The sequence below is a fragment of the Sminthopsis crassicaudata genome, chromosome 1, assembly GCF_048593235.1.
Source record: "Sminthopsis crassicaudata isolate SCR6 chromosome 1, ASM4859323v1, whole genome shotgun sequence".
NCBI lineage: Eukaryota > Metazoa > Chordata > Mammalia > Dasyuromorphia > Dasyuridae > Sminthopsis > Sminthopsis crassicaudata.
The window spans coordinates 19,432,531-19,454,690 of NC_133617.1; the positions used below are offsets into that span (position 1 = coordinate 19,432,531).

A 22,160-nucleotide genomic window follows, 5' to 3' on the forward strand; every position below is an offset into this window, starting at 1 on the left:
AAGGTCGGTATGGAGAGAATTCAGAACAGACTGATTATACCATGACAATATATGAACAAATTGCTAAGGCTGCAATAAAAGCTTGGGGTGTCCTTCCTGGACAGAAAGATCATGGAGAGGCTTTCACTAAAATACAGCAAGGTCCCAATGAACCTTTTGCAGATTTTGTGGGACGTTTGCAAACTGCTGTCAAAAGAACTATTGGAGAAAATTCAGCTACAGAAATAATGACCAGACATCTGGCTAAGGAAAATGCCAATGAGATTTGCAAAAGAATTATATGGGGATTAGACAAAGATGCTCCTTTAGAGGAGATCATAAGACGCTGTGCTACAGTGGGAACAAATGCTTTTTACACCCGGACAATGATGAATGTGGAAAGACAGGGTCCCTCCTGGCAAGGGCCTTCTAGAGAAACTCGGAGATGTTTTCAATGTGGAAAAATTGGACATCTAAGAGCTCAGTGTAGGTATGGAGATACAGTGAGAAGACAGGGTGAGAGAAGACCTAAAACCCCATGTCCAAAATGCAACAGAGGACTCCATTGGGCATCAGAGTGTAGAATAATTCAGGGAAATGGGATGAGGGGCCCAGGTCCAGGGCCCCAGGCAAAAAAGACTTGGGGCATGATGGCAGCTGATGTTACACCTAAAGAGCCTTTAGAAGGCCAGGACTCTGATTTAATCAATCAGCAGAAAAGCAATCACATGGTAGAAAGGGATTACCTGATAAGTGAGCCAAAAGGCAATCAGATTGCAAAAATGGATTACACTTGGGGAGAATACAGGCCTTTTAAACCAACAGGGCCGTGCCCAGTGCAAACAACTCCAATGTAATTGTCAGATGATGAGAAGAGATTTAGAAAGTGGTAAATAGAAGGAAATTAGATAGGTTAACTGCCTGGGAGAGAGGGTTTGCTTGTATTTCTTCAGCAGGAGAAGGAATCAGATGGGTGCCAACGAGTCATATTCGCCTTGTCCATCAGAGAGAGACAGAAAAAGAGAAAGATCTCAAAATAAAGGAGAAGATCTAAGAAACATCTGACACTGAAAGAGCATGGATAATAAGAAGACTGTTAAAGAACTTTAAAACCAGCAGGAATCGTTGGACTTCCTCACACAAGATGAGACTAATGGACAATGGACTTATGGACATTTATAAATTTTCAATTTATGATTATGTTATATACTTCTAGCATGTGTTACGTTACTATGTTACTATGTGCTTATGCAATTTATGTAATTATCTGTAATACTTCCCATATTGATGGATTTATGTTTCAAGGTCATTTATGTAATTATCTGTAATACTTCCCATATTGATGGATTTATGTTTCAAGGTCATGACTGTCCTATGTTCTAAATCAAAAGAAAGGGGGACATGTCTCTCAAATCTTTTTAATTGTTACACAGATTTGAAATCAGGAAGCTGAGTCTTCCTGACTTCAGATCCAGTGCTCTTAACTATTTTGCCACTTGCTACCCCTGCCTGGTGGGGTATATAAATGCTTATTCCATTCTTCTTTCCCCCTGTTGTCTCTTCCCAGGGGATTATGGGTTAGACTTTATGAGGGGATACAGCAAGTGGGAAGAGACTGTCCTCTTCTCTTTCACCCTTACCCCTACCAATCTGCTTATGGCACGAGCCTTCTTATTTAGGGCTCTGGAACTCTTGGTCCCAACAGATACCGTCCCCTTGAGAAAAGCCTTCCTATCCTTTGAACTAATACCTAGCTAGGCTGGGTCCTAGCTTCGCTCTTTGGCCACAAGAAGATCTTCCTGAACAATTCTCCCTGCTAATGTGCCTCAGTTTAGCCGTCCTTACCGAGCCACATTCTGTGTTAGGGGAAAACTCGGAGTAACAAGATAGAGGAGGACCAGTGGATGCACTAAATGAGTTTATGTATGTATGTTGTCCTGTGTTTTCCCCTATCACCCATGCTGACCCAGTGGGGATTTCCACAGCCAGGTTTAGAGGTTTTGCTCTCAGTAGTCTGGGATATGTTTGGTATTTAGTGCTGAATCCACTTTTTACAATAGTAATAAGAAAACAAGTAAAAAAAATCCCACTTCTCTGTTTTCTTTTTTTCTTCCTTTCTTCTTTCTTTCTTTCATTCCTTCTTTGGTTGGTGGATAGTAGCCTTTATAGCAATAAGCTGTCTCTGTTTTGGCCCCTTCCTTCGGCTCTTATCTAGAGCCTTCTATAACCCATGCTTATATAACTCAGACCTTAATAGTCATTTTCCAGCATCTCATTATCTGTGACATCAGAAATGAGAAACTGAGTAATATAGGTCATGGTTTTATTTGTTTGTTGTTTTTGTATCCCTAGCATCCAGCATAGAATCTAACCTCTAACACAAAGATTACTTGCTGATGAACAGAATTCTATAATTTAAGATTGCTTCCAACCAGAATATTGACTATTCTGAAGATTTTTCTCAGCTCAAATATTCTACGATTTAAGGCCCGATCGCAACTCTGTTATTTTCTGTTTCAGGATCCTTTCTAGCTCTGACACTCTGTATTCTGAGGTTCCTTCCAGCTCTAATATTCCATTTTCTAGCTCTGACAGATACTCTATAAGATCTCTCAACAAAAAGTAGCAATTATAACTGTTAGGATTCTTACAAGGTGCTAAGTCGATTGTCTAATTTAGCATGGTACTTAACAGTTCAGAGTTCATACCTTTCACACCTTTAAAAGAGCATATAAAAGGACAAGCCCACTGGAAGCTCGAGTTGATTCACAGTCAAGATTCATTCCCACTTCTATCTTTGTTCTGGCTGGAGACACTTGGACAAGAGCTCTCGGGAACCAAGGAGAGAGGAAGGCCTCCAGAAAACTAGCCGAGCCCCAAGTGAAGGAGATAAGATTTTGGAAGAGACAATAAAGGATCTGGACTTTAACTCCGGGCTGCATTTGAGGTGATTATTGAAACTGAACTAAGGCCAAGGCTGCCTCTAAAAGCTCTCCAAGAGACCTGTTCCCAAGAGAATGATTGTAATTTAGAGAAAAGAACATCACAATAATTTATTCAGCTATTCTGGAAAGCAATTTGGAACTATGCCCAAAGAACTCTAAAACCATGTATATCTTTGATTCAGCAATAACTAGGTCTATATCCTAAAGAGATTTTTTTTAAAGGTAGAAAGAACCTACATATACAATAAATATTTATAGCAGTTCTTTTTATGGTGGGAAAGCATTAGAAATTGAGGGAATGTCCATGAATTGGAGAATGACTGAACAATTTGTAGAATAACAATATAATGGAATACTATTGTTGTATAAGAAATGATGATTAAAAAAACAAATAAATAAATAAAATGATGAGCAGGCAGATTTCAGAAAAACCTGGAACTTAAATGAACTGATGCAAAGTGAAGCAAGCAGAACCAAGAGAACACTGTACACAGTAACAGCAACATTGTGGGATGATCCACTATGAGCGACTTAACTTCTCAGTCATGCAATGATCCAAGACAATTCCAAGGAACTCATGATGGATAATGCGATCCACATCCGGAGAAAGAACTCTGGAGTCTGAATGCACTTTTTTTTTTTTTTTTTGTGGCTTTCCCCTTTTGTTCTGTTTCTTCTTTCACAACATGACTAATGTGGAAATATGTTTCCATGCTTGCATATGTATAACCTATATCAGATTGCTTGCCATCTTGGGGAAAGGGGGAGGAGAGAAAGGGAGGGAAAACATTTGGAGCTCAAAATCTTATAAAAATGAATGTTGAAAACCATCTTTTACCTGTAATTGGAAAAAATAAAATACTATTTACAAAAGGTAACAACTATACTTGAATATTATAAATACAGTAGGTACTTTAAGAATTTTTATTTTCATGTATGAGAGTGAATATAAAAAGATTTTTTAAAACAAGTTTCCATCTTGCCTTGCTCTTGCACAACTTCTAAAAAGATTCTGGGTCAGATTTTCATTCTGATTAGCTATAATAGAGAGCCTGACCCTATTTCTTATCTGATTCCTCCTTACTATGAAATAGGGGGAAATATTTTCACCACTCTGAAGCATTGGGGTGCAGCCCTCTGGTCAAATGGGGTTCTTTCTCTTTGCTGCATCACTGGGGTCTTCAGAAGGCCTGGACCAGGCAAGGGTCTCACTCCCTCCACCAGCAAATGTCCCTGGTGGTTCTACTTGAGTATGAAGCCCGGCTGATGGGCCGTGCCAGGGGTTTCCAACCCCCAGAGGTCTTTGCCACCGCCCCACCCCAGTCCCCTCTTCTCGCTTCCCTCCCAGGCCCTGCTCAGCTGTGCCACAAAGGGTCTGATAAACAAGGAGGGGGTGGGAGGGGGCCGTCACATGGCCTTAACCACAGGCTTGCTTCCTCCTTCTGCACAGTGCTGGAGAGCAGAGACCCAGGCAGCTCGGGCTCTTCCCTCTGCTCCGGGCTAGGATGTCTCCACAGCAGTGAGGCCGTTTGTGTGCAGCCTTTCCTGGCCGGTCTCTCCCTTCACAGCCTGCTAAAGACGGTAAGCAGAGCAGGGGTGTGGAGGGGAAGCGCTGCAGGGGGGCATCCCCCAGGCTCAGCCAACCTTGGTGGCTGTGCTGGGTCCCCAAGGACCGGGTGACCCGCTGTGACCACAGAGAGGAGGTCCCCTTTTCTCTGCTGAATATCAGTGCCTGGGGCTGGACCCTGGTCCTTTGTCTCCACAGAGACACAATTTGAGCAGGAGGCAGGGAGAACCAGTGGGCAGAACATTAGACTTGGCAAGGGAAGCCCACTTATAACCTGCTGCAGTAGAGGTCTCCTGCTTTATGCATCCAGGGTGATGGAGCCTCCAAAGCAGGGAAAGGGAGCTCCTGGTCTCCTGGATGAGCCTTCGAAGCCCCTGGATTTCTCAGTGTCCTGGGCAAAATGCTAGAATTACACACTGCAGAGCAGACCCGATTTGGCCAGGGGAGTAACTTGTTCCAGTAACATTGCCTTCTTGCACAACGGGTCTATCCCCCTCCCAGTTCCTCCCCCAGGCAGGGGGATCCGGTGGTCTGGGGTCTGCTCCTTCCTAGCTGAGGGACCTCAGCAGTCCCTTCTTCCCTTTGTAAATCTCCTTCTCCATGGGGGAAACTGTAAGCTTGGCCCAGACCAAGTGTCCTTGACCTTTTGTGTCACCAGAAGAAACATTTCTCTGACTGATCCATCCACTAAAAGGCACCTTTGTCCACCCTGTGGTTGCCGAAGGAGTCCTTCTCAGAATTGTATTTAAATGCATAAAACAAAATGGCAAAGAAACCAATTCTAGGGAAATAAAAGGGAATTTTTTTCCCATCAAAAATTCATGGGACTCTTAATAAGAACACCATTCTAGGGGACGTCCCCTAGTTTCTGATGGCCCAACCCAACTGGGTTCAGTGAACTCTGAAGTCTTGGGGCCAGTCAGTAGAGCGGGTGACGCCCTCTGCCCCCTCCCTGTGGGTAGATTCACTTTCTGCTTCTTGGAACTCAGGCCCTGCTCGTCTTTGAGAGCTTCTCCTGGGCCATGGCTTCCTGGGAAGGAGGGGAGGTCTGCTCCCCTTGGTGCCTCCTGAGACGCCATGGGGCGGCCCAACCCAAGGGCTCCTTTCTCAGCTTGCCCTCCACCACCAGCCTCCCTTTGTGCCCTGGATGCTTGGCTGCAGGCAGCCAGATCGGGGGTGATTGAAACCCACAGACACCGGAAGGGGTTGTGCTGCCTGGGTGATCTGACTGCTAGAAAGCCTCTAGTTTTCTCTTGAATTCAGTCTGCTGGTGGGGGGGAGGCTGAGATACTCCCAGGACACCTTGGGAGGGTCTCATCTCTGTCTCTGCATCTCTAGCACCTAGAGTCAGGGCCTGTCATCCAGCTGCTGTGGCTGAGAAAATAGGCTCCAGTCCTGGAAGGATGAATCAGGTTATGATGTAGTGGACCGTGGCCGTCTCACCGGGGCCTTGCATGTTATACGCTCGTGGGAAGAACCGAGTTCAAATCTGGCTTCAGATAGTTAGTAGCTGCATAACTCTGGGCAAGTTCCTTTACCTCTGTTTACCTCGGTTTCCTCATCTATAAAATGGGGATAATAAGAGCACCTACTTCCCAAGGTTGCTGTGAGAATCATAAATAATATCTGGAACTTACCTTGCAAACTTAAAACACTCTGTAAGAGTCAGCTTGTTATTTACAGTAGGCCCTTGTTGTAGCCAAAGCCTACCTTATCCTCTGCTTTCAGCAGCCAGGTCCAGGAGGCAGATTGTGAAGATTAGGAAGTTAGACTAGCTGGTGATTTCAGGAAGTGGAGTCCCCAGCCTCTTTCAAGTTCAATGGAAAGAACTCTGAGTTAGGAGCCATGGGTGCAATCTCGGCTCTTGTACCTTATGGTTGGGTGACTTTCGTCTTTCACAGCCTCAGTTTCTACATCTATAAAATAGGGAGAATCAGCCTTTCACTCCTTACCCAAAAAGACTGTTGGAAGGAAAATATTTTGTCACCCTTAAAAACTTGGATGAAGATGAATCATTAGAATGGCTTTTTCCACTTGTGTGTCCCTGGTCCTGACTGGGCAGGAAGGACCCGGGTTAGGCAAGCATGGGATGGACAAAGGCGTCCTTAATCAATGGATCAGTCAGGCAGCCAGTTAAACAAAAAGCATTTATTCTGGCTCTGACTCTAGATGCTAGGATGCCCTGCCCTCAAGGAGTTTTTCCTAATGGAGGAGATATAAAGATAGATAGATATATATCTTTATATATATAATATATTAATATCAATATACTAATTTATTTTCATTTTATTATTAATTTATTATAATAAATTAATATAACATAAAACAATATATTAAATAATGTATACATTATAAAATAATAAAAATGATATAATAAATAATTAATTTATTAATATATAAAATATATTATATTTTATATACATATATCTCTATATAATATATTATATATATTTTATATATATAGATATATCTCTCTATATAAAGAGATATAAAAGACATATGCAAATTGAATGCAAGGTTATTTAGGAGGAGGGGGAGGTCCTGGTAACTGGGAGGGGGGGGGTAATGCTCTCAGTATCATAGATTTAGAGCTAGTCCACTCATCCAGTTCAGCTTTTCCATTTTACAGATGAGACTGAGTTACTTCTTAGAGGATCCCAGGGACAAGGATAATGGGGGTGGCAGGTTGGGAGCCCCAATAAACCCTTTTCTCTTGTTTCCTGTTTCTGACCATGCTCTCCTTTGCCGATGTGCCTCCCTGTACTGTCCGGATTGTATCTGGGGAGTTAGCATCAGGCAGTAAAAAGAGCGCTGAATTTGGAGTCATAGTTCTAATCCCAACTCTGTCATTTCCTACTTTTGATACCTTGGGGAGAAGGTACTTCCCATCTCTGGACCTCAGTTTTCTTATATGGGAAATGAGAGAAATGAGGATCTGGGTGGGATGTTTCTGCAGGTTATCGGCAGAGACTTGTCCAAGTGTTCAGCGCTTCTGCTCCCTCTCCTTGGTGCTTTATAAATCGTCCATCCTTCCTGTCTCAATCAGGCCCAGGGACAGACAATTGGAAAAAACCATTCTAATGATTCACTTTCATCCAGGGTAAGATTGAAAAAATATTTTCCTTCCAATAGCCTTTTTGGGTAAGGAGTGAAAGGATCATTCTCCCTATTTTATAGATGTAGAAACTGAGGCGTGAGAGATTAGTCACCTGTGGTCACACAACCATAAGGTACAAGAGCACCCACGTCTCCTAACTGTTATTTTCAGGGTTCTTTCCATGACACTGAACTTGTAGAAAGAGGCTGGGGACTCCATTTCCTGAAATCACAAACTGATCTAGCTCCCTAACCTTCACAACCTCTCATGGATCTGGGTGTTGAAAGCAGAGGATAAAGTAGGCTTTGGGACATTGATAGGCCATATCCCCTCTTCCCATGTTGGGCCCTGGATAGCAGGCCATACACCCTCCCTCTCCTTTTTCATTTGTGCAATTAGACTTGGGAAAATTAAGTTTAAAAAGGAAACTTTAAACTTAGAGGCTCCGACTCCCCTTCACATACCATTGGGACACAATGAAGGATAGAAAAGAAACAGTCTCCAGGTGCTCGCCTCTGACTTCATCCCTGTCCAAAAACTACCCTGGGAACAGAATTATTGTCAAGGACAATCTTGTGTCCTGCAGTTATGCCTTTGTTATAGCCCCTATCTATCCAAGAACGGTCCTACTCCCCTGTCTCTCGGGGCCTGAGCCACAATCTCCAAACTGTAAATACCAAGTTAACTCCTCTCTCCCTGCCCTCTCTTTGAAGTTAAGATACCAACAGCTGCAAGACTAATGCACTCTGGATTCTATATTTTGCTTGCTAAAAAAACAAATATAAATGGTGTGCCTCAGTTGTTCTGGACCGAAGGCTTTGGAATTATATTCCCATTTCGGTCAGCTAGCTTGAACTCTCCACATTAAAGATTAAAATCTATCTCTACTCTCCTCAGTTTCTCTGGTATTACATTATGGCACGGCCCTACTATAAAATAATAAACTAACCCTTACAGAGTGTTTTCAAGTTTGCAAGGTTAGTTACAGATATTATTTCTAATTCTCATAGCAACCTTGGGAGGACAGTGCTCTTATTATCCACATTTTATAGATAAGGAACTTGCCCAGAGTCATGCAGTTACTAAAATCTGAAGCCAGATTTGAAATCAGTTCTTCCTGACTCCAGATCTATCTAGTACACTATCCAATCTGCCACCCAGCTAGTTATATCCCCTTTCTGTTTCTTTAATAATGAGATATCTAAGGCCGCTCCCAAATCTAATGTTCTGTGACATCTGTGTTTCCTATTGTAACATTTTATATTTCATACTGTAATGTTCTATGTACTAGATTACCTTCTAGATCTGAATTCTCTAAACTTCTTGTCTGAAATTGTAGCATTCTCTGCTCTGAGTTCTAGCTTTATACGTTCTAGTTCCCATTTCTGATACTCTTTGTTCTGAATTCTCTCTTAATCAATCATCTTATATGTATTTATTAAGCACCTGCTATTCTATTGATCAGTTATTTCAGTCATGCCAAGTTCCTTGAGACCCCATTTTATTTTGTTGGGTTCCATCTCCTTTTCCAGATCATTTTACATATGAGAAAACTGAGAATTAAATGACTCTCTGAGGGTCACACAGCTAATAAGTATCTGAGGGCAGCTTTGAATTCTTCCTAAGTGCAGACCCGGGGCACTATCCACTGTGCCACCTGGTGGTTGCCTGGTAAGTACTTAAGGATACAAAAAAAGGTAAACTACAGTCTAATGGAACTAACAGTTTAATGCGGGAGATAACATATACACAAGTATATACAAACAGCGCATAGCTGGTACAATTTGGAGAAAAGCACTGGAATGACGGAAAAGACCAACAAATGCTTCCTGTAGAAAGTGGAGTTTTAGCTGAGCCTTGAAGGAAGCCAGGATTGCTAGGAGGCAGAGAGGAGGAAGGAGAACATTCTAGGCCTGGGGGACAATCAGAGAAAATGCTCCAAGATAAAGGATCTCATTTGAGGAGGAGAAAAGAGCCCATCATGGTGTCCAGTGTCAATGAATACCTCAGGGGAGTAAGGTGTAAGCAGAGGAGAAAGTTGGAGGTAGCCAAGTGATAAGGGGCTTCAAATGCTAAACAGAGGATTTTCTATTTGATTCTGGAGATGACTGGGAGCTATTACAGGTGATTAAGCAGAGGGTTGACTTGGACAAAATTGTGTTTTATGAAAATTAATTTGACATGAAAGTGGAGGAGGGATTGGAGAAGGGATAGACTTGAGACAGGTAGGATCCCCACTCACCAGGAACTATTGGAAAGGTCCAGGTGTGAAATGATGAGGACCTGTATCAGCATAGGGACAGTGAATGAGGAGAGAAGGGAGTGTATTTGAGAGATGCTGGAAATCAAGATGCTGTCAAAATGAAATTGATGAGAGATGTCACAAAGGTGAAATGGACAAGAGATGCTGGAGAGATAAAGTTGAGAGATGTTACAAAGATGAAATGGACAAGAGATGTGACAGAGGTGAAATTGATGAGAAATGTTGCAAAGGTGAAATGGACAAGAGATGTGACAGAGGTGAAATTGACCAGAGGTGTTGCAAAGATGGAATAGATAAGAAATGTGGTAGAGATGAAATTAACCAGAGGTTTTGTGAGGGTGAAATGGAGGAGTGCTTCAGCGGTGAAATCTACAGGCTTTGGGAACAGCATGGTTATGGGCAGGTGAGAGATACAGAGCATTGATGATGATACCCTAGGTTTTGAGCCTAAGAGACTTGGGAGTATGACATTGTTCTAGAAAATAATAGGGAAGTTGAGAAAAAAGCAGCATTTGAGTAGAAAGATAATGAGTTTGGTTTTGAACATGTTGAGTTTAAGATGCCTATGGGATGTCCAGTTTGGGATGTCCACTAAGCAGTTGAATATACGAGGTTGGAGGTGAGGAGACTGCTTAGGGTTGGATACACAGATCTGAGAAACATGGGATTAAATATGATAATTGAATCCATCAAGATCATCAAGTGAAATAATACAGAGGGAGAAGAGGAGAGTATCCAGCTTAGAGTTAGTGGGCATTTCCTTCAAAGAGGATTGAAAAAGAGTGATCAGATAGGAAGGGGGGGAATTCAAGATTCAGTAGTATCTAAGAAACCTAAAAGAAGAAAAATGACTGCATCAAAGACTGTAGAGAAGTCTACAGGATTAAGGAAGAAGGAAGATTAAGAAAAGGTCATTCCATTTGGCAGTTAAGTTATCACTAGTAATTCTGGAGATGGCAGTTTCTGTTGAATGATGAGTTAATAAAAAAGTAAAAACAAAAAAACAAACAAAAAAAGGAAGTGAAGGCATAAATTGTAGATCACCTTCTCAAGAAGGTTAGCCACAAGGGGGAGATAAGAGAGTGAGTTGCTTGTATGGAAGAGGACTCAGATATACTATATTTCAGAGCTGCTGCTGTCTCTGACTATCAATGAATATCTTGACCTTGATAGATCCCTCTCAGAACAGAGCTTTCTGTCCATCTCCTTAAGTTGCTCCCTAGAGAAATGAAATATCCCCCAGGGAATTGTGGGTGCCAGATCAAGGAATTGTGGGTGCCAGATTGTCCCCATATATCAGGATGAATGCCCCTGAGTATATGTATGTAGTGGGGGGAGTGGAGATGGAGAATCCGTCCCATTTCCAAGCCTCAAGTCTTCTCCCAGGCTTTCCATCCATCTCTCTTCAAGTCAGAAGGGTAATCTCAGGAGAGATGCTCAACCTCAGTGAAGATGCCATTACACCTCCACAGAAACCAAGTGTTCTAGTACCTTATGACATCCTCCAGTTTCCGGAGAGTGGTTTTGAACTCAATCTTCCTGTAACTGGCCCCTGGCTCCACCCTAGGCCTGATTTTTGGCCAACTCATTCTTCCTCTGAAATAGTCCCTCTGTGCCTCTGCTGCCATGGAGACATTTTGTTAGAGTAAGGTCCCCTGGGACCTAATTCTTTTCTTCTGCAAGGCCAGGGAGAGCAGGTTTAGGGAGCCAACATGGCTTTTGCCCAAGATTGGAGAGACTTATAAGAGTATAGGTCTGGGGTTGGAAGGGACTCCAGATGCCATCTAGCTTATCGTCCTCTTTTTATAGAGAAAAAAACTGAGGTCCAGAAAGGGAGAAATAATTTCTCAAGGTCACACGGGCAGCAGTTGGCAAAACTGAAATTCAAATCTAGGCTCTTGAGTGTTCCAGTCAGACCAGAACTAGGGAAAAGCAAACAGGAAGAGACCTGTTTATGTTTTCTAGGACTTTCTAGAACCTTGCCTTCTCAATAGTAACAGTAATAACGCTGTCATGGAATCAAGGCTGGCTTTGGAGTCCAAAGATCTGGATTCAAATTTAGATGCTTCCACTTATCATTTGTGTATATCCAGACACATTGCTTCATCTCCCTAAACTCCAGGCTTCTTACATGTAAAATGAGGGGAGCTAGTGCCCTATCCCCAATGACCTCTGAAGTTCCTTCCCTCTAGATTTGTGATCCTAAGTCACATGAATGGAGCCTTAAAGGAAATTTGGGATTCTGTTAGGCAAAGGGAATGATGGAATGCATCCAGGCGTGGACAAAAGTGTGCTTTGTGAATCACAATATATTAGGACCCAGATGGCGCTTTTAAGATTCGCAAAACAATTTTCTTATAACAACCCATCATCTGCATGTTGTTCAGTCATTTTTCAGTTGTGTCAAATTCTTCATGATTCAGGGGCTTTCTTGACAAAGACACTGGAGTGGTTTGCCATTTCCTTCTCCAGGTCATTTTATAGACAAGGAAATTGAAGCAAATGAGGTAAAGTGACTTGTCCAGGGCCACACAACCAGTAATATCTAAGGGCAGATTTGAACTCAGGAAGATTAGAGAAATGCAAATTGCTTATTTCAGGTCTGCACTTAATCTACTGTACCTGCTGTATATAATCTGCACATTTTTAATTATTTAGACATGTTGTCTTCCTCATTAGAATAAACACTCCTTGAGGAAAGGAACTCTTGCTTTTGCCTTTGTTTATATTCCTGGAGATGAGTTTATTACTCATGTACTTTATATGTATGAATATGTATTTATTTACATATACATATATATTTACACATACATTTATATGTATACATGCCATAATTACTGGCACGTAATTAATATTCAATAAGTTTTATTGACTGACCATGATTTTTCCAGGTAAAACAACTTTGTTCTGTTAATTTGTTTTAAAAAATTAATATTATTACTTAGAGAATCCTAGAGAATCAACTAAAAACAGCTTTAGCTAAGTTTCAGGATTTAAAATAAATACACATAAATCATAGGCATTTCTATATGTTACCAACAAAATCCAGCAGCAAGAGATAGAAAGAGAAATTCCATTTAAAATAATTGTGGATAATATAAAATATTTGGGAATATACTTGCCAAGACAAAGTCAGGAATTATATGAACACAATTACAAAACATTTTTCACACAAATAAAGTCAGATCTAAACAATTGGAAGAATAACAAGAGCTCATGGATAGGTCGAGATAATATAATAAAAATGACAATTCTACCTATAATCTACTTATTCAGTGCCATATCAACCAAACTGCCAAGAAATTACTTTATCCTATATCAAGATAAGGTCAAAATGGGTTCATGATTTAGACATAAAGAGTGATAAGCAAATTAGGAGAACAAGGGATAGTCTATCTCTAGATCTGTGGAGAAGGAAAGAATTTATGGCCAAAGAAGAACTAGAGAACATTATGAAATACAACATGGATAATTTTGATTGTATTAAATTAAAAAAAATTGTACAAACAAAACCAATGCAGACAAGATTAGAAGGGAAGCAGAAAATGGGAAATATTTTTACATCCAAGGGTTCTGATAAAGGCTTCATTTCTGAAATATATAGAGAATTGACTCAAATTTATGAGAAAACAAGCCATTCTTCAATTGATAAATGGTCAAAGAATAAAAACAATTTTCAGATGAAGTTAAAACCGTTTTAAGTCATATAAAAAAAAGCTCTAATTTACTATTGATCAGAGAAATGCAAATTAAGACAACCCTGAGATACCACTACCTCTCAGATTGGCTAAAATGACAGGAAAAGATAATGATTAAATATTGGAGGGAATGTGGAAGAATATAGTGGAGTTGTGAAGTGATCCAACCATTCTGGAGAGCAATTTGAAACTATGCCCAAAGGACTATCAAATCCTTTGATCCAGCAATGTCTCTACTGGACCTTTATCCCAAAGACATAAAAAAGAGAAAATAATTCTCTTTAAAAGGTTTGCTATTCAGAATAAAATTAATAAGGAGTTTTGTGAAGCTATAAATCAATTAAGGGAGGATGTCCTTGAAATATGACAACAAGTGGAAATATTGAGGATTAGATAAAAATTGCTGTGCAATTATAGATTCCCTAGTTTCTGTATGATTAATAAGGAATACAATGAGTCAGAGATTATATTTTCCCATTTCTGGGGAATGGGACAAAATTAGAAATCACCTTAATGGATTATGGGGAAATTCAAATGTTACATTGGATACTGAAGATCTTCAAAAGAATGCTTATGTTAGAGAAAGAAGCACATGAAAACCTAAGACTTGACCAGATGCCCAAACAATTGCTGATTGAATTAAGAGACCACAAGGAATACTCAGTGCCATTGGGCATGAAATTATACTCATAGCATTTGCTGTATCTGTGGACCTACTCTGATAAGCTTATTTCTGACCACAGTTTAAAGAATTGTGAAGAATGTCCATAGGCAGAATCTCAAACTTCAAGACTTGAGAACATCTCAATAAACAAAAAAGGGGAGATGTAGAGAACTCCCAGGAAGTTGGAAACTTCAGTAGCTGGGATGTTCTCCTCTTCATAAAATTAATCAAATGTGCATTTAAGTTTGAAATCATGAGAAAACATAAGGTCCTGGAACAATTACTGGGACATTATGAACTTAACAGAAGATTGAGTCTCCAGAAAATAACAACATGCTTCAGGAAGTGAGATCATAGAAAACAGAAATTAGGGTTGGTCACAGAACAATGCCTTTCATAGTAACATATGGTTTTAAGATATATAAACAACATGATTTCTCTTAATAAATGTCTCTGTGGAATTATCAGCAATACCATCTCCCGATTTTCAACCGCCACTAGCCCATTTGTGTTATGCTGATCACAACAAACCCACATGTACAAAAATGTTTGTGGTGGCCCTTTTTAAACTTTACATATTTATATATATTAAATATCATTTAGGACACATGTTCACTTTTTTCTTTTTCTTCTGTTTTTTTCTCTCATAGTTTTTTCCTTTTATTCTGATTTTTCTCAGATATGATTCCATAAATGTGAAGTTCTGATTGTCTCTCAATTAATCCTTCTCTGGGAGGAGGTTTCTTTTCTGTATAATCTTTTCCTCTGTGAGCAGGTTTCTTGGGAGGCTCTGGAGCCTTCCCCTCCAAAAGTGTGGGATTGCTGGACTTTTTATCCTCCCAGAGAATGGGCTTGTGGAACTCCCAGGGGCTTGTGGGAACTCCTTCAACCAATGAACTTGTTCCTTTAAAGTATTCCTTCAAAGGTATAAACTCCTTTCAGAAGTTTAAAAGTGTAAAGGTGTGAACTAAAGGTGTGAACTTGGAACTAGAGAATTGCCAAGTACTGACTTACCACTTAGTAAGAACCTAACACATAAAGAAATGTATATATATATATATATATTTTTTAATTTTATTTATAAATTTTTTGACAGTATATATGCATGAGTAATTTTTTTTATAACATTATCCCTTGTATTCATTTTTCCACATTATCCCCTCCCTCTACTCCCTCCCCTTGATAACAGGCAATCCCATACATTTTACATGTGTTACAGTATAACCTAGATACAATATATGTGTGTAAATACCATTTTTTTTTGTTGCAAGTTAAGTATTAGATTCTGAAGGTGTAAGTAACCTGGGTAGATAGACATTAGTGCTAACAGTTTACATTCACTTCCCAGTGTTCCTTCTCTGGGTGTAGTTGTCTCTGTCCATCATTGATCAACTGGAAGTGAGTTGGATCTTCTTTATGTTGAAGATTTCCACTTCCATCAGAATACATCCTCATACAGTATCGTTGTTGAAGTTTATAATAATCTACTGGTCCTGCTCATTTCACTCAGCATCAGTTCATGTAAGTCTCTCCAAGCCTTTCTGTATTCCTCCTGCTGGTCATTTCTTACAGAGCAATAGCATTCCAGATTCTTCATATACCACAAGTTACCCAACCATCCTCCAATTGATGGGCATCCATTCATCTTCCAGTTTCTAGCCACTACAAAAAGAGCTGCCACAAACATTTTGGCACATACAGGTCCCTTTCCCCTCTTTAGTATTTCTTTGGGATATAAGCCCAATAGCAGCAATGCTGGATCAAAGGGTATGCACAGTTTGATAACTTGTTGGGCATAGTTCCAAATTGCTCTCCAGAATGGCCGGATTCTTTCACAGCTCCACCAACAATGTATCAGTGTCCCAGTTTTCCCACATCCCCTCCAACACTCATCATTATTTGTTCCTCTCATCTTAGCCAATCTGACAGGTGTGTAGTGGTATCTCAGAGTTGTCTTAATTTTCATTTCTCTGATCAGTAGTGATTTGGAACACTCTTTCATATGAGTGGATATAATTTCAATTTCCTCATCTGAGCATTGTCTGTTCATATCCTTTGACCATAAGAAATGTATATTTTTAAAAATTACAGGGGCAGCTAGGTGGCGCAGTGGATAGAGCACCAGCCCTGAATTCAAGAGGACCTGAGTTCAAATCTGACTCAGACACTTAACACTTAACTGTGTGACCCTGGGCAAGTCACTTAACCCCGGGGGGGGGGGGGATTACATGCATAGCCAGAAAAAATAAAACAATTGAAAATATATCCTTTAGCCAAATGGGAACATAGAACACAGCATGCCGGGCCTGGAGCCAGGAGGACCCCAGTTCAAAAATACCCCCAGACACTTCTTAGCTGTGTGACTCCGAGCAAGTCACTTCACACTGTTTGCCTCAGTTTCCTCATCTGTAAAATGAGCTAAACAAAGAACTGACAAATCACTCCAGTATCTTCATCAAGAAAACCCCAAATGGGGTTATGAAGGATTGGACATGATTGAAAGGACTGAACTAGAAAAAATATCATTATTCCCCCCCCCCATATACCATATCAATCAGACTTGTCTCCTCACTGTCTCTCCAAAAAGTTATTTCTTTGATTAAATTGAAATCTGTCTTTCTGCAACTTTCCCTCATTTTTCCTGGTCCTGCCCTCCATGGCCAAATATAACAAACCCCTTCCCTCTTCCACATGACGGCCCTTCAAATAGTCAAAGTGTTTCTCTCTCCCTCCCAGCTCTTCAGCCTCTTGGGCTCCTAGGACAGGAATAGATGTAAGTCCTTAGGGCTGCAGTGGTCCTCAAACTTTTTAACGAGGGGCCCAGTTCACTGTCCCTCAGACTGTTGGAGAGCCCAACTACAGTAAAAACAAAAACTCACCCTGTTTCTGACCCTCAGCCCATTTGCCGAAACCGGTGGGGCCCCATCTGGCCCTAGGGGCATAGTTTGAGAACCCCTGGTAGAGTTAGTGTGACCCATGTTCAAATCCAGCCTCACAGACTTATTAGCAGTATGACTTTGGGTAAGTCATCTCTCTGTCTCAGTTCAATCTGTAAAATGGGAATAGTCATTGCACCTGTTTCCTGGGTAAGAAAGAAATGAGATATGTGCAAAGTTCTTTGTAAACCTTAAAGCACTTATGTAAGTGCTAACTGCCCTTTTGATTTCATAGAATTAGAGGTGGACAGCCCTTAGAGCTCAGCTCACCTGCCCTCGCCTGACCCATCGCCATCTCTGGGCAGAGCCACTGAGTCAGTGCAGTCATTCCTCTGACCCTCTGTGACCACGATCCAGTCCCTAGTCTGACCCTCTGTGACCCCATTCAGTCCCTAGTCTGACCCTCCGTGACCCTGACCCTTCTCTCCCTTGTCTTCCAGGGGTCATGTCCATGACCGCTTTCTTCTTGCTGCTGACCCTGCGGCTTCATGGGTCCGGGCAGCCCTTTGGGGCCGAAGCATGGGAGGCCAGAGAGCCCTTGGCAGAGCGAGTCAGGAGGGACTTAGGGGAGGACGATGACGACTACGAGCCTTACAACACACCCACGCCGGAGCTGATGGAGAACGACACTCTGCCCACGTCGTCCCAGGGCACGGGTGCAGCAGCTCGGCCGGAGGCGGATGCCAACGGGCCGGGGAGTGACCCCGTGGAGCTGGGGACCACGGCGGGAGTGACTCCGGGAGCCACGGACAGGGGAACCGCCGCTTCTGCTCTGGCAGAGGAGCCGACTTCGGGCCTCGTCTCCACCCAGGATCTCCCCACTCACAGAGAGGTTACCGAGGCTGAAACCATGGGCCCCACCACGGAGGAGGCGACTTCCCCCGTCCCGAGTGCAGCGCAGCCGGGCGCAGACCATTCCACCGCAGGGGCGGCGGCCACAGAGTCAGCGGCGGTCTCCGGCGAGGGGAGCACGGCCACGGGGCCGGCGGCCACCTCGCCTCTGGCCACGGACACGCCGAGGACTGCGGGCGCCCCCGGGGGGCGGCTGCTCACAGACTCTGCCGCCACCATCCTCCCGGCAGAGGCCCGGTCCCGCGGCAGCAGCCCGACCTCGGCCCTGACCGCCTCGGCCCGGCTTTCCACCCCCGGCCTCCCCCCCACCTCCCCGGCCGCGGCGCGCTCGGCCCCTCCGGGGGTCACCGGGCGGGCGGGCCCCTCCCCCAGCTCCGCCCCGGGGGCCACCACGGCCCACCTCTTCCTGTCGGGCCACATCCCGGTGCGCCAGTGCCTGCTGGCCGTGCTCATCCTGGCCCTCGTGGCCACCGTCTTCCTGGTCTGCACCGTGGTCCTGGCCATCCGCCTCTCCCGGAAGGGCCACACGTACCCCGTGCGGGACTACTCCCCCACCGAGATGGTCTGCATCTCCTCCCTGATGGCCGACGGGGACCCCGCGGCCAACGGCGGCCCGGCCTCTGCCAAGAGCGAGCTCCTGAAGCCCGGCCCGGACCCCGGGGACGACGGGGACGAGCTGACCCTTCACAGCTTCCTCCCGTGACCTCGCCGGCCACCCCGCCTCCGGGCAGCCTCCGGGAGCGCCCAGGGAGGGGCCGGAGCACGTGGGAATGCGGAGGCCCTGACTCGGGGAGGCTGAGAGGCAGCTAAAGGGAGATTCCGCTTGGAGCTTGAGAAGATGGAGGCCCAGAGCCCGGGTCAGATTCTGGCCGCGCCCTTCAGCGAGTCCTCTCCGGCGTGAGCCTTAGTTTCCTCATCTATAAAAACAGAGGAATCAGATTAGAAAACCTCCAAGGTGACTTCCACCTCTCCAACTAGAAGCCTGGGAAAACCGGCCGGGGCTGGGGAAGGGGAGAGGCCGCTTTGGGCTGCCCTCCTCGCTGCGCACTGCATCCCTCCATAACTCAGTAGTTGTTCTGGGGGAGTTGCTGGACAGGAAAAAACTCTGTACTTTGCAGCGGGCCTGAGACCAGTGGGTGTGAATCGTGCTGGCTCGGTTCTCATCATAGACGTTTGTGGACTGTGCAGAACCTTCCAAAGCTCTCTCTCCTCTGACAACATCTTCAGGAAGCTGGCTCATCTCCCGGCTGCAGAGATGGAGTAGCTGGGCTTACCTTGAGACACATGTGCTTGTGCACATCCGTACTCACATGTAACCTCGGCCTTCCCTAGCCTGGCATTGTCTCTCTCCCAAGCCTGGGATGCTCTCGCTCCTCATTCCCACCTCCTCTCTTCCTTAAGGGCCAGCTAAAACCCACCTTCCACAAGAAGCCATTCCCACCTCCTCTTTTCCTTTAAGGGGCAGCTAAAACCCACCTTCCACAAGAAGCTATTCCCCGCTCCTCTCTTCTTTAAGGGCCTGCTAAAACCCCAGTTTCTACAAGAAGCCATTCCCAGCTCCTCTCTTCCTTTAAGGGCCAGCTAAAACCCCAGTTTCTATAAGAAGCCATTCCCAGCTCCTCTCTTCCTTTAAGGGCCAGCTAAAACCCCAGTTTCTACAAGAAGCCATTCCCAGCTCCTCTCTTCCTTTAAGGGCCAGCTAAAACCCCAGTTTCTACAAGAAGCCATTCCCAGCTCCTCTCTTCCTTTAAGGGCCATCTAAAACCCCAGTTTCTACAAGAAGCCATTTCCCCACTTCCCTTAATCTTAGTGCCTTTCCTCTTAGGAATGTGCAGTTTGTCCCATCTGTCTATATTTTGTTTTGTACGTACTGTTGTTTCCTTGATTAGACTATGAACAGGTACCGGTTTTTGCCTTTCTCTGTATCCCTATCACTTAGCACAGTGCCTGCCACATAGTAGGTGCTTAAATAATAAATGTTAGCTGACTGACAAACACACACACAGTAAGAACAAAGCCTGTTATTCCAAGGCTGAATCTCAGGGCTCTCTCTTTCCGACTCCCTGCTATCATTCTTTGCTCATAAGCCAGGAGGAATCTCCCAAATCCACTGGGATTCATGAGTTCTGAAGAGGCTGAAAGTCAAAGAACTTGAGTTTGTATCCCATTTCTGCCACTTAGGACCTGTGTGACCATAGTCAAGTCATTAATGTCTCTGGCCTTCCCCTTTCTGATCTGTAAAATGAAGGGTATGAGCCCCATGGCCTCTGCAGTGTCTTCCAGCCCTTTGTCCCTGAGCCATGATACTTCTCAATGTTCAGTTAAGGTGGCAGCTTTATTGACTGGAGACCTCGATCCAGGGGTTGAGATGAGGAGGTTGCAGAAATCCTGGCCTCAGGACTAAGGGAAGGGTCCATAGACTTCCCCAGACTTCCAAAGGATCCATGACACAAACTCGTAGGCCCCTAATATACTCCAACTGAACTGCCCCACCAACTGTTCCCCAAACGTGGTGCTCTGTGTACTCTGACAAGCCTTGCCTCACACCTGGAATGCCCTCCCTCCTCTCCACCTCTCAGAAATGTCCCTGCCTTCAGGCTCAACTTGGTACCCAACTTGGGTACCAACTTCTCCAAGAAGCCTTTGCAATCCCCCTGTTAGTGTTCCCTCTCCCCTAATTCTCTCTTTCTGTAGATTAATAGATCCACATATATTTCCTTATGTACATATGATTTTCCCCTCAGTAGAATGTAAGCTCCTTCAGGGCAGGGATAGTTTCACTTATTTGTCTTTGTAGCGTTGCTACCTTGCACATAGTACGTGCTTATTGTATGTTGAATTGAATTGAAGACAGTAAAAATGTTCATTCTTCTTCCTTCATCTGTATTTACTTCATTCTATCAAGTCTTCGAGTGTCTTGGGGTTATGGGGAGATGAGAGTCTCTCTTTTTTTTCCCCACTGGGCGTTGGTGGTGGTTTGCACTTCCTGTGATAATCTCCAAGGAGACTTGAATGATGCTTTGGGCTTTTAGTTGGTAGGAAGAAGGAACCAAACATTTTATCCTCTCTATGTAAAGGTGTGTGTGTGTGTGTGTGTGTGTGTGTGTGTGTGTGTGTGTGTGTGTGTGTGTGTGTGCAGGGACACCCAGTGGTGACAATAAAGGACTCTCCTCCTTCTTTCACCAATTATCCTCCCATGATGAAGACACTGAATTCCCATGAGAAACCAGATAGGTAGATCTCTTGGAGGGGGAGGGAGTGGAGAAGTTCTTTGGGGAAGAAGCAGACATGTAAGGTTCAAGAGAAGCCTAGCTATGTACATACACAACCACAGACAAGTATATAGTTAGCTAGATGATTCCTAGATAGCTACTAGGTTAGGTATTTAGATAGATTAGCTAGATGGATAGATGCATGGAAAGAAAGAAAGAAAGAAAGAAAGAAAGAAAGAAAGAAAGAAAGAAAGAAAGAAAGAAAGAAAGAAAGAAAGAAAGAAAGAAAGAAAGAAAGAAAGAAAGAAAGAAAGAAAGAAAGAAAGAAAGGAAGGAAGGAAGGAAGGAAGGAAGGAAGGAAGAGAGAAAGGAAGAAACAAAGAGAAAGGAAGAAAGAAAGAGAAAGAAAGAAAGGAAGGAAGAGAGAAAGGAAGAAACAAAGAGAAAGGAAGAAAGAAAGAAAGAGAAAGGAAGAAAGAAAGAGAAAGAAAGAAAGGAAGAAAGAAAGAAAGAGAGAAAGGAAGAAAGAAAGAGAAGGAAGAAAGAAAGAAAGAGAAAGGAAGAAAGAAAGAAAGAAAGAAAGAGAAAGGAAGAAAGAAAGAAAAAGAGAAAAAGGAAAAAGAAAGAAAAAAGAAAAATAAAGAAAGAAGGAAAAAGAAAGAAAGAAAAAGGAAAGATGGAAGAAAAAGGAAGGAAAAAACATTAAGTGCTTACTATGTGGCAGGCACTGTGCTAAGCACTGGGATACAGATTCAGCAAGCAATTCAATCCCTGCCCTCAAGGAGCATACAATCTAATGGGGAAAGACAACAGAAATGGGAGTTGGAAAAGGAGCAGTGGGAATATTTTTGGCAGGATGGGCATAGCGACCAGAAAGGGAGAAAATAAGATGAAAATTCCTCTTTTTCAGAGCCAGGCAATACAGAGATGTTGTCTATATCCACAAT

The 22,160-nt window shown here is 43.2% G+C and overlaps 1 protein-coding gene across 1 annotated transcript; it reads left to right on the plus strand.

Annotated features, from left to right (window-relative positions):
* The first annotated feature begins 4,346 nt into the window (after positions 1–4,346).
* Positions 4,347–20,881, plus strand: SELPLG (selectin P ligand). Its single transcript, XM_074295852.1, has 2 exons — positions 4,347–4,505; positions 17,590–20,881. Exon 2 carries the CDS (start codon positions 17,595–17,597, stop codon positions 18,702–18,704), a length of 1,110 nt encoding a protein of 369 aa, XP_074151953.1. The 5' UTR covers positions 4,347–4,505; positions 17,590–17,594; the 3' UTR covers positions 18,705–20,881.
* Positions 20,882–22,160: the final 1,279 nt, after the last annotated feature.

What these genes read in the sequence shown, in the direction of transcription:
- SELPLG (XM_074295852.1), top strand. Translation starts at nt 17,595, where the DNA reads ATGTCCATGACCGCTTTCTTCTTGCTGCTGACCCTGCGGCTTCATGGG.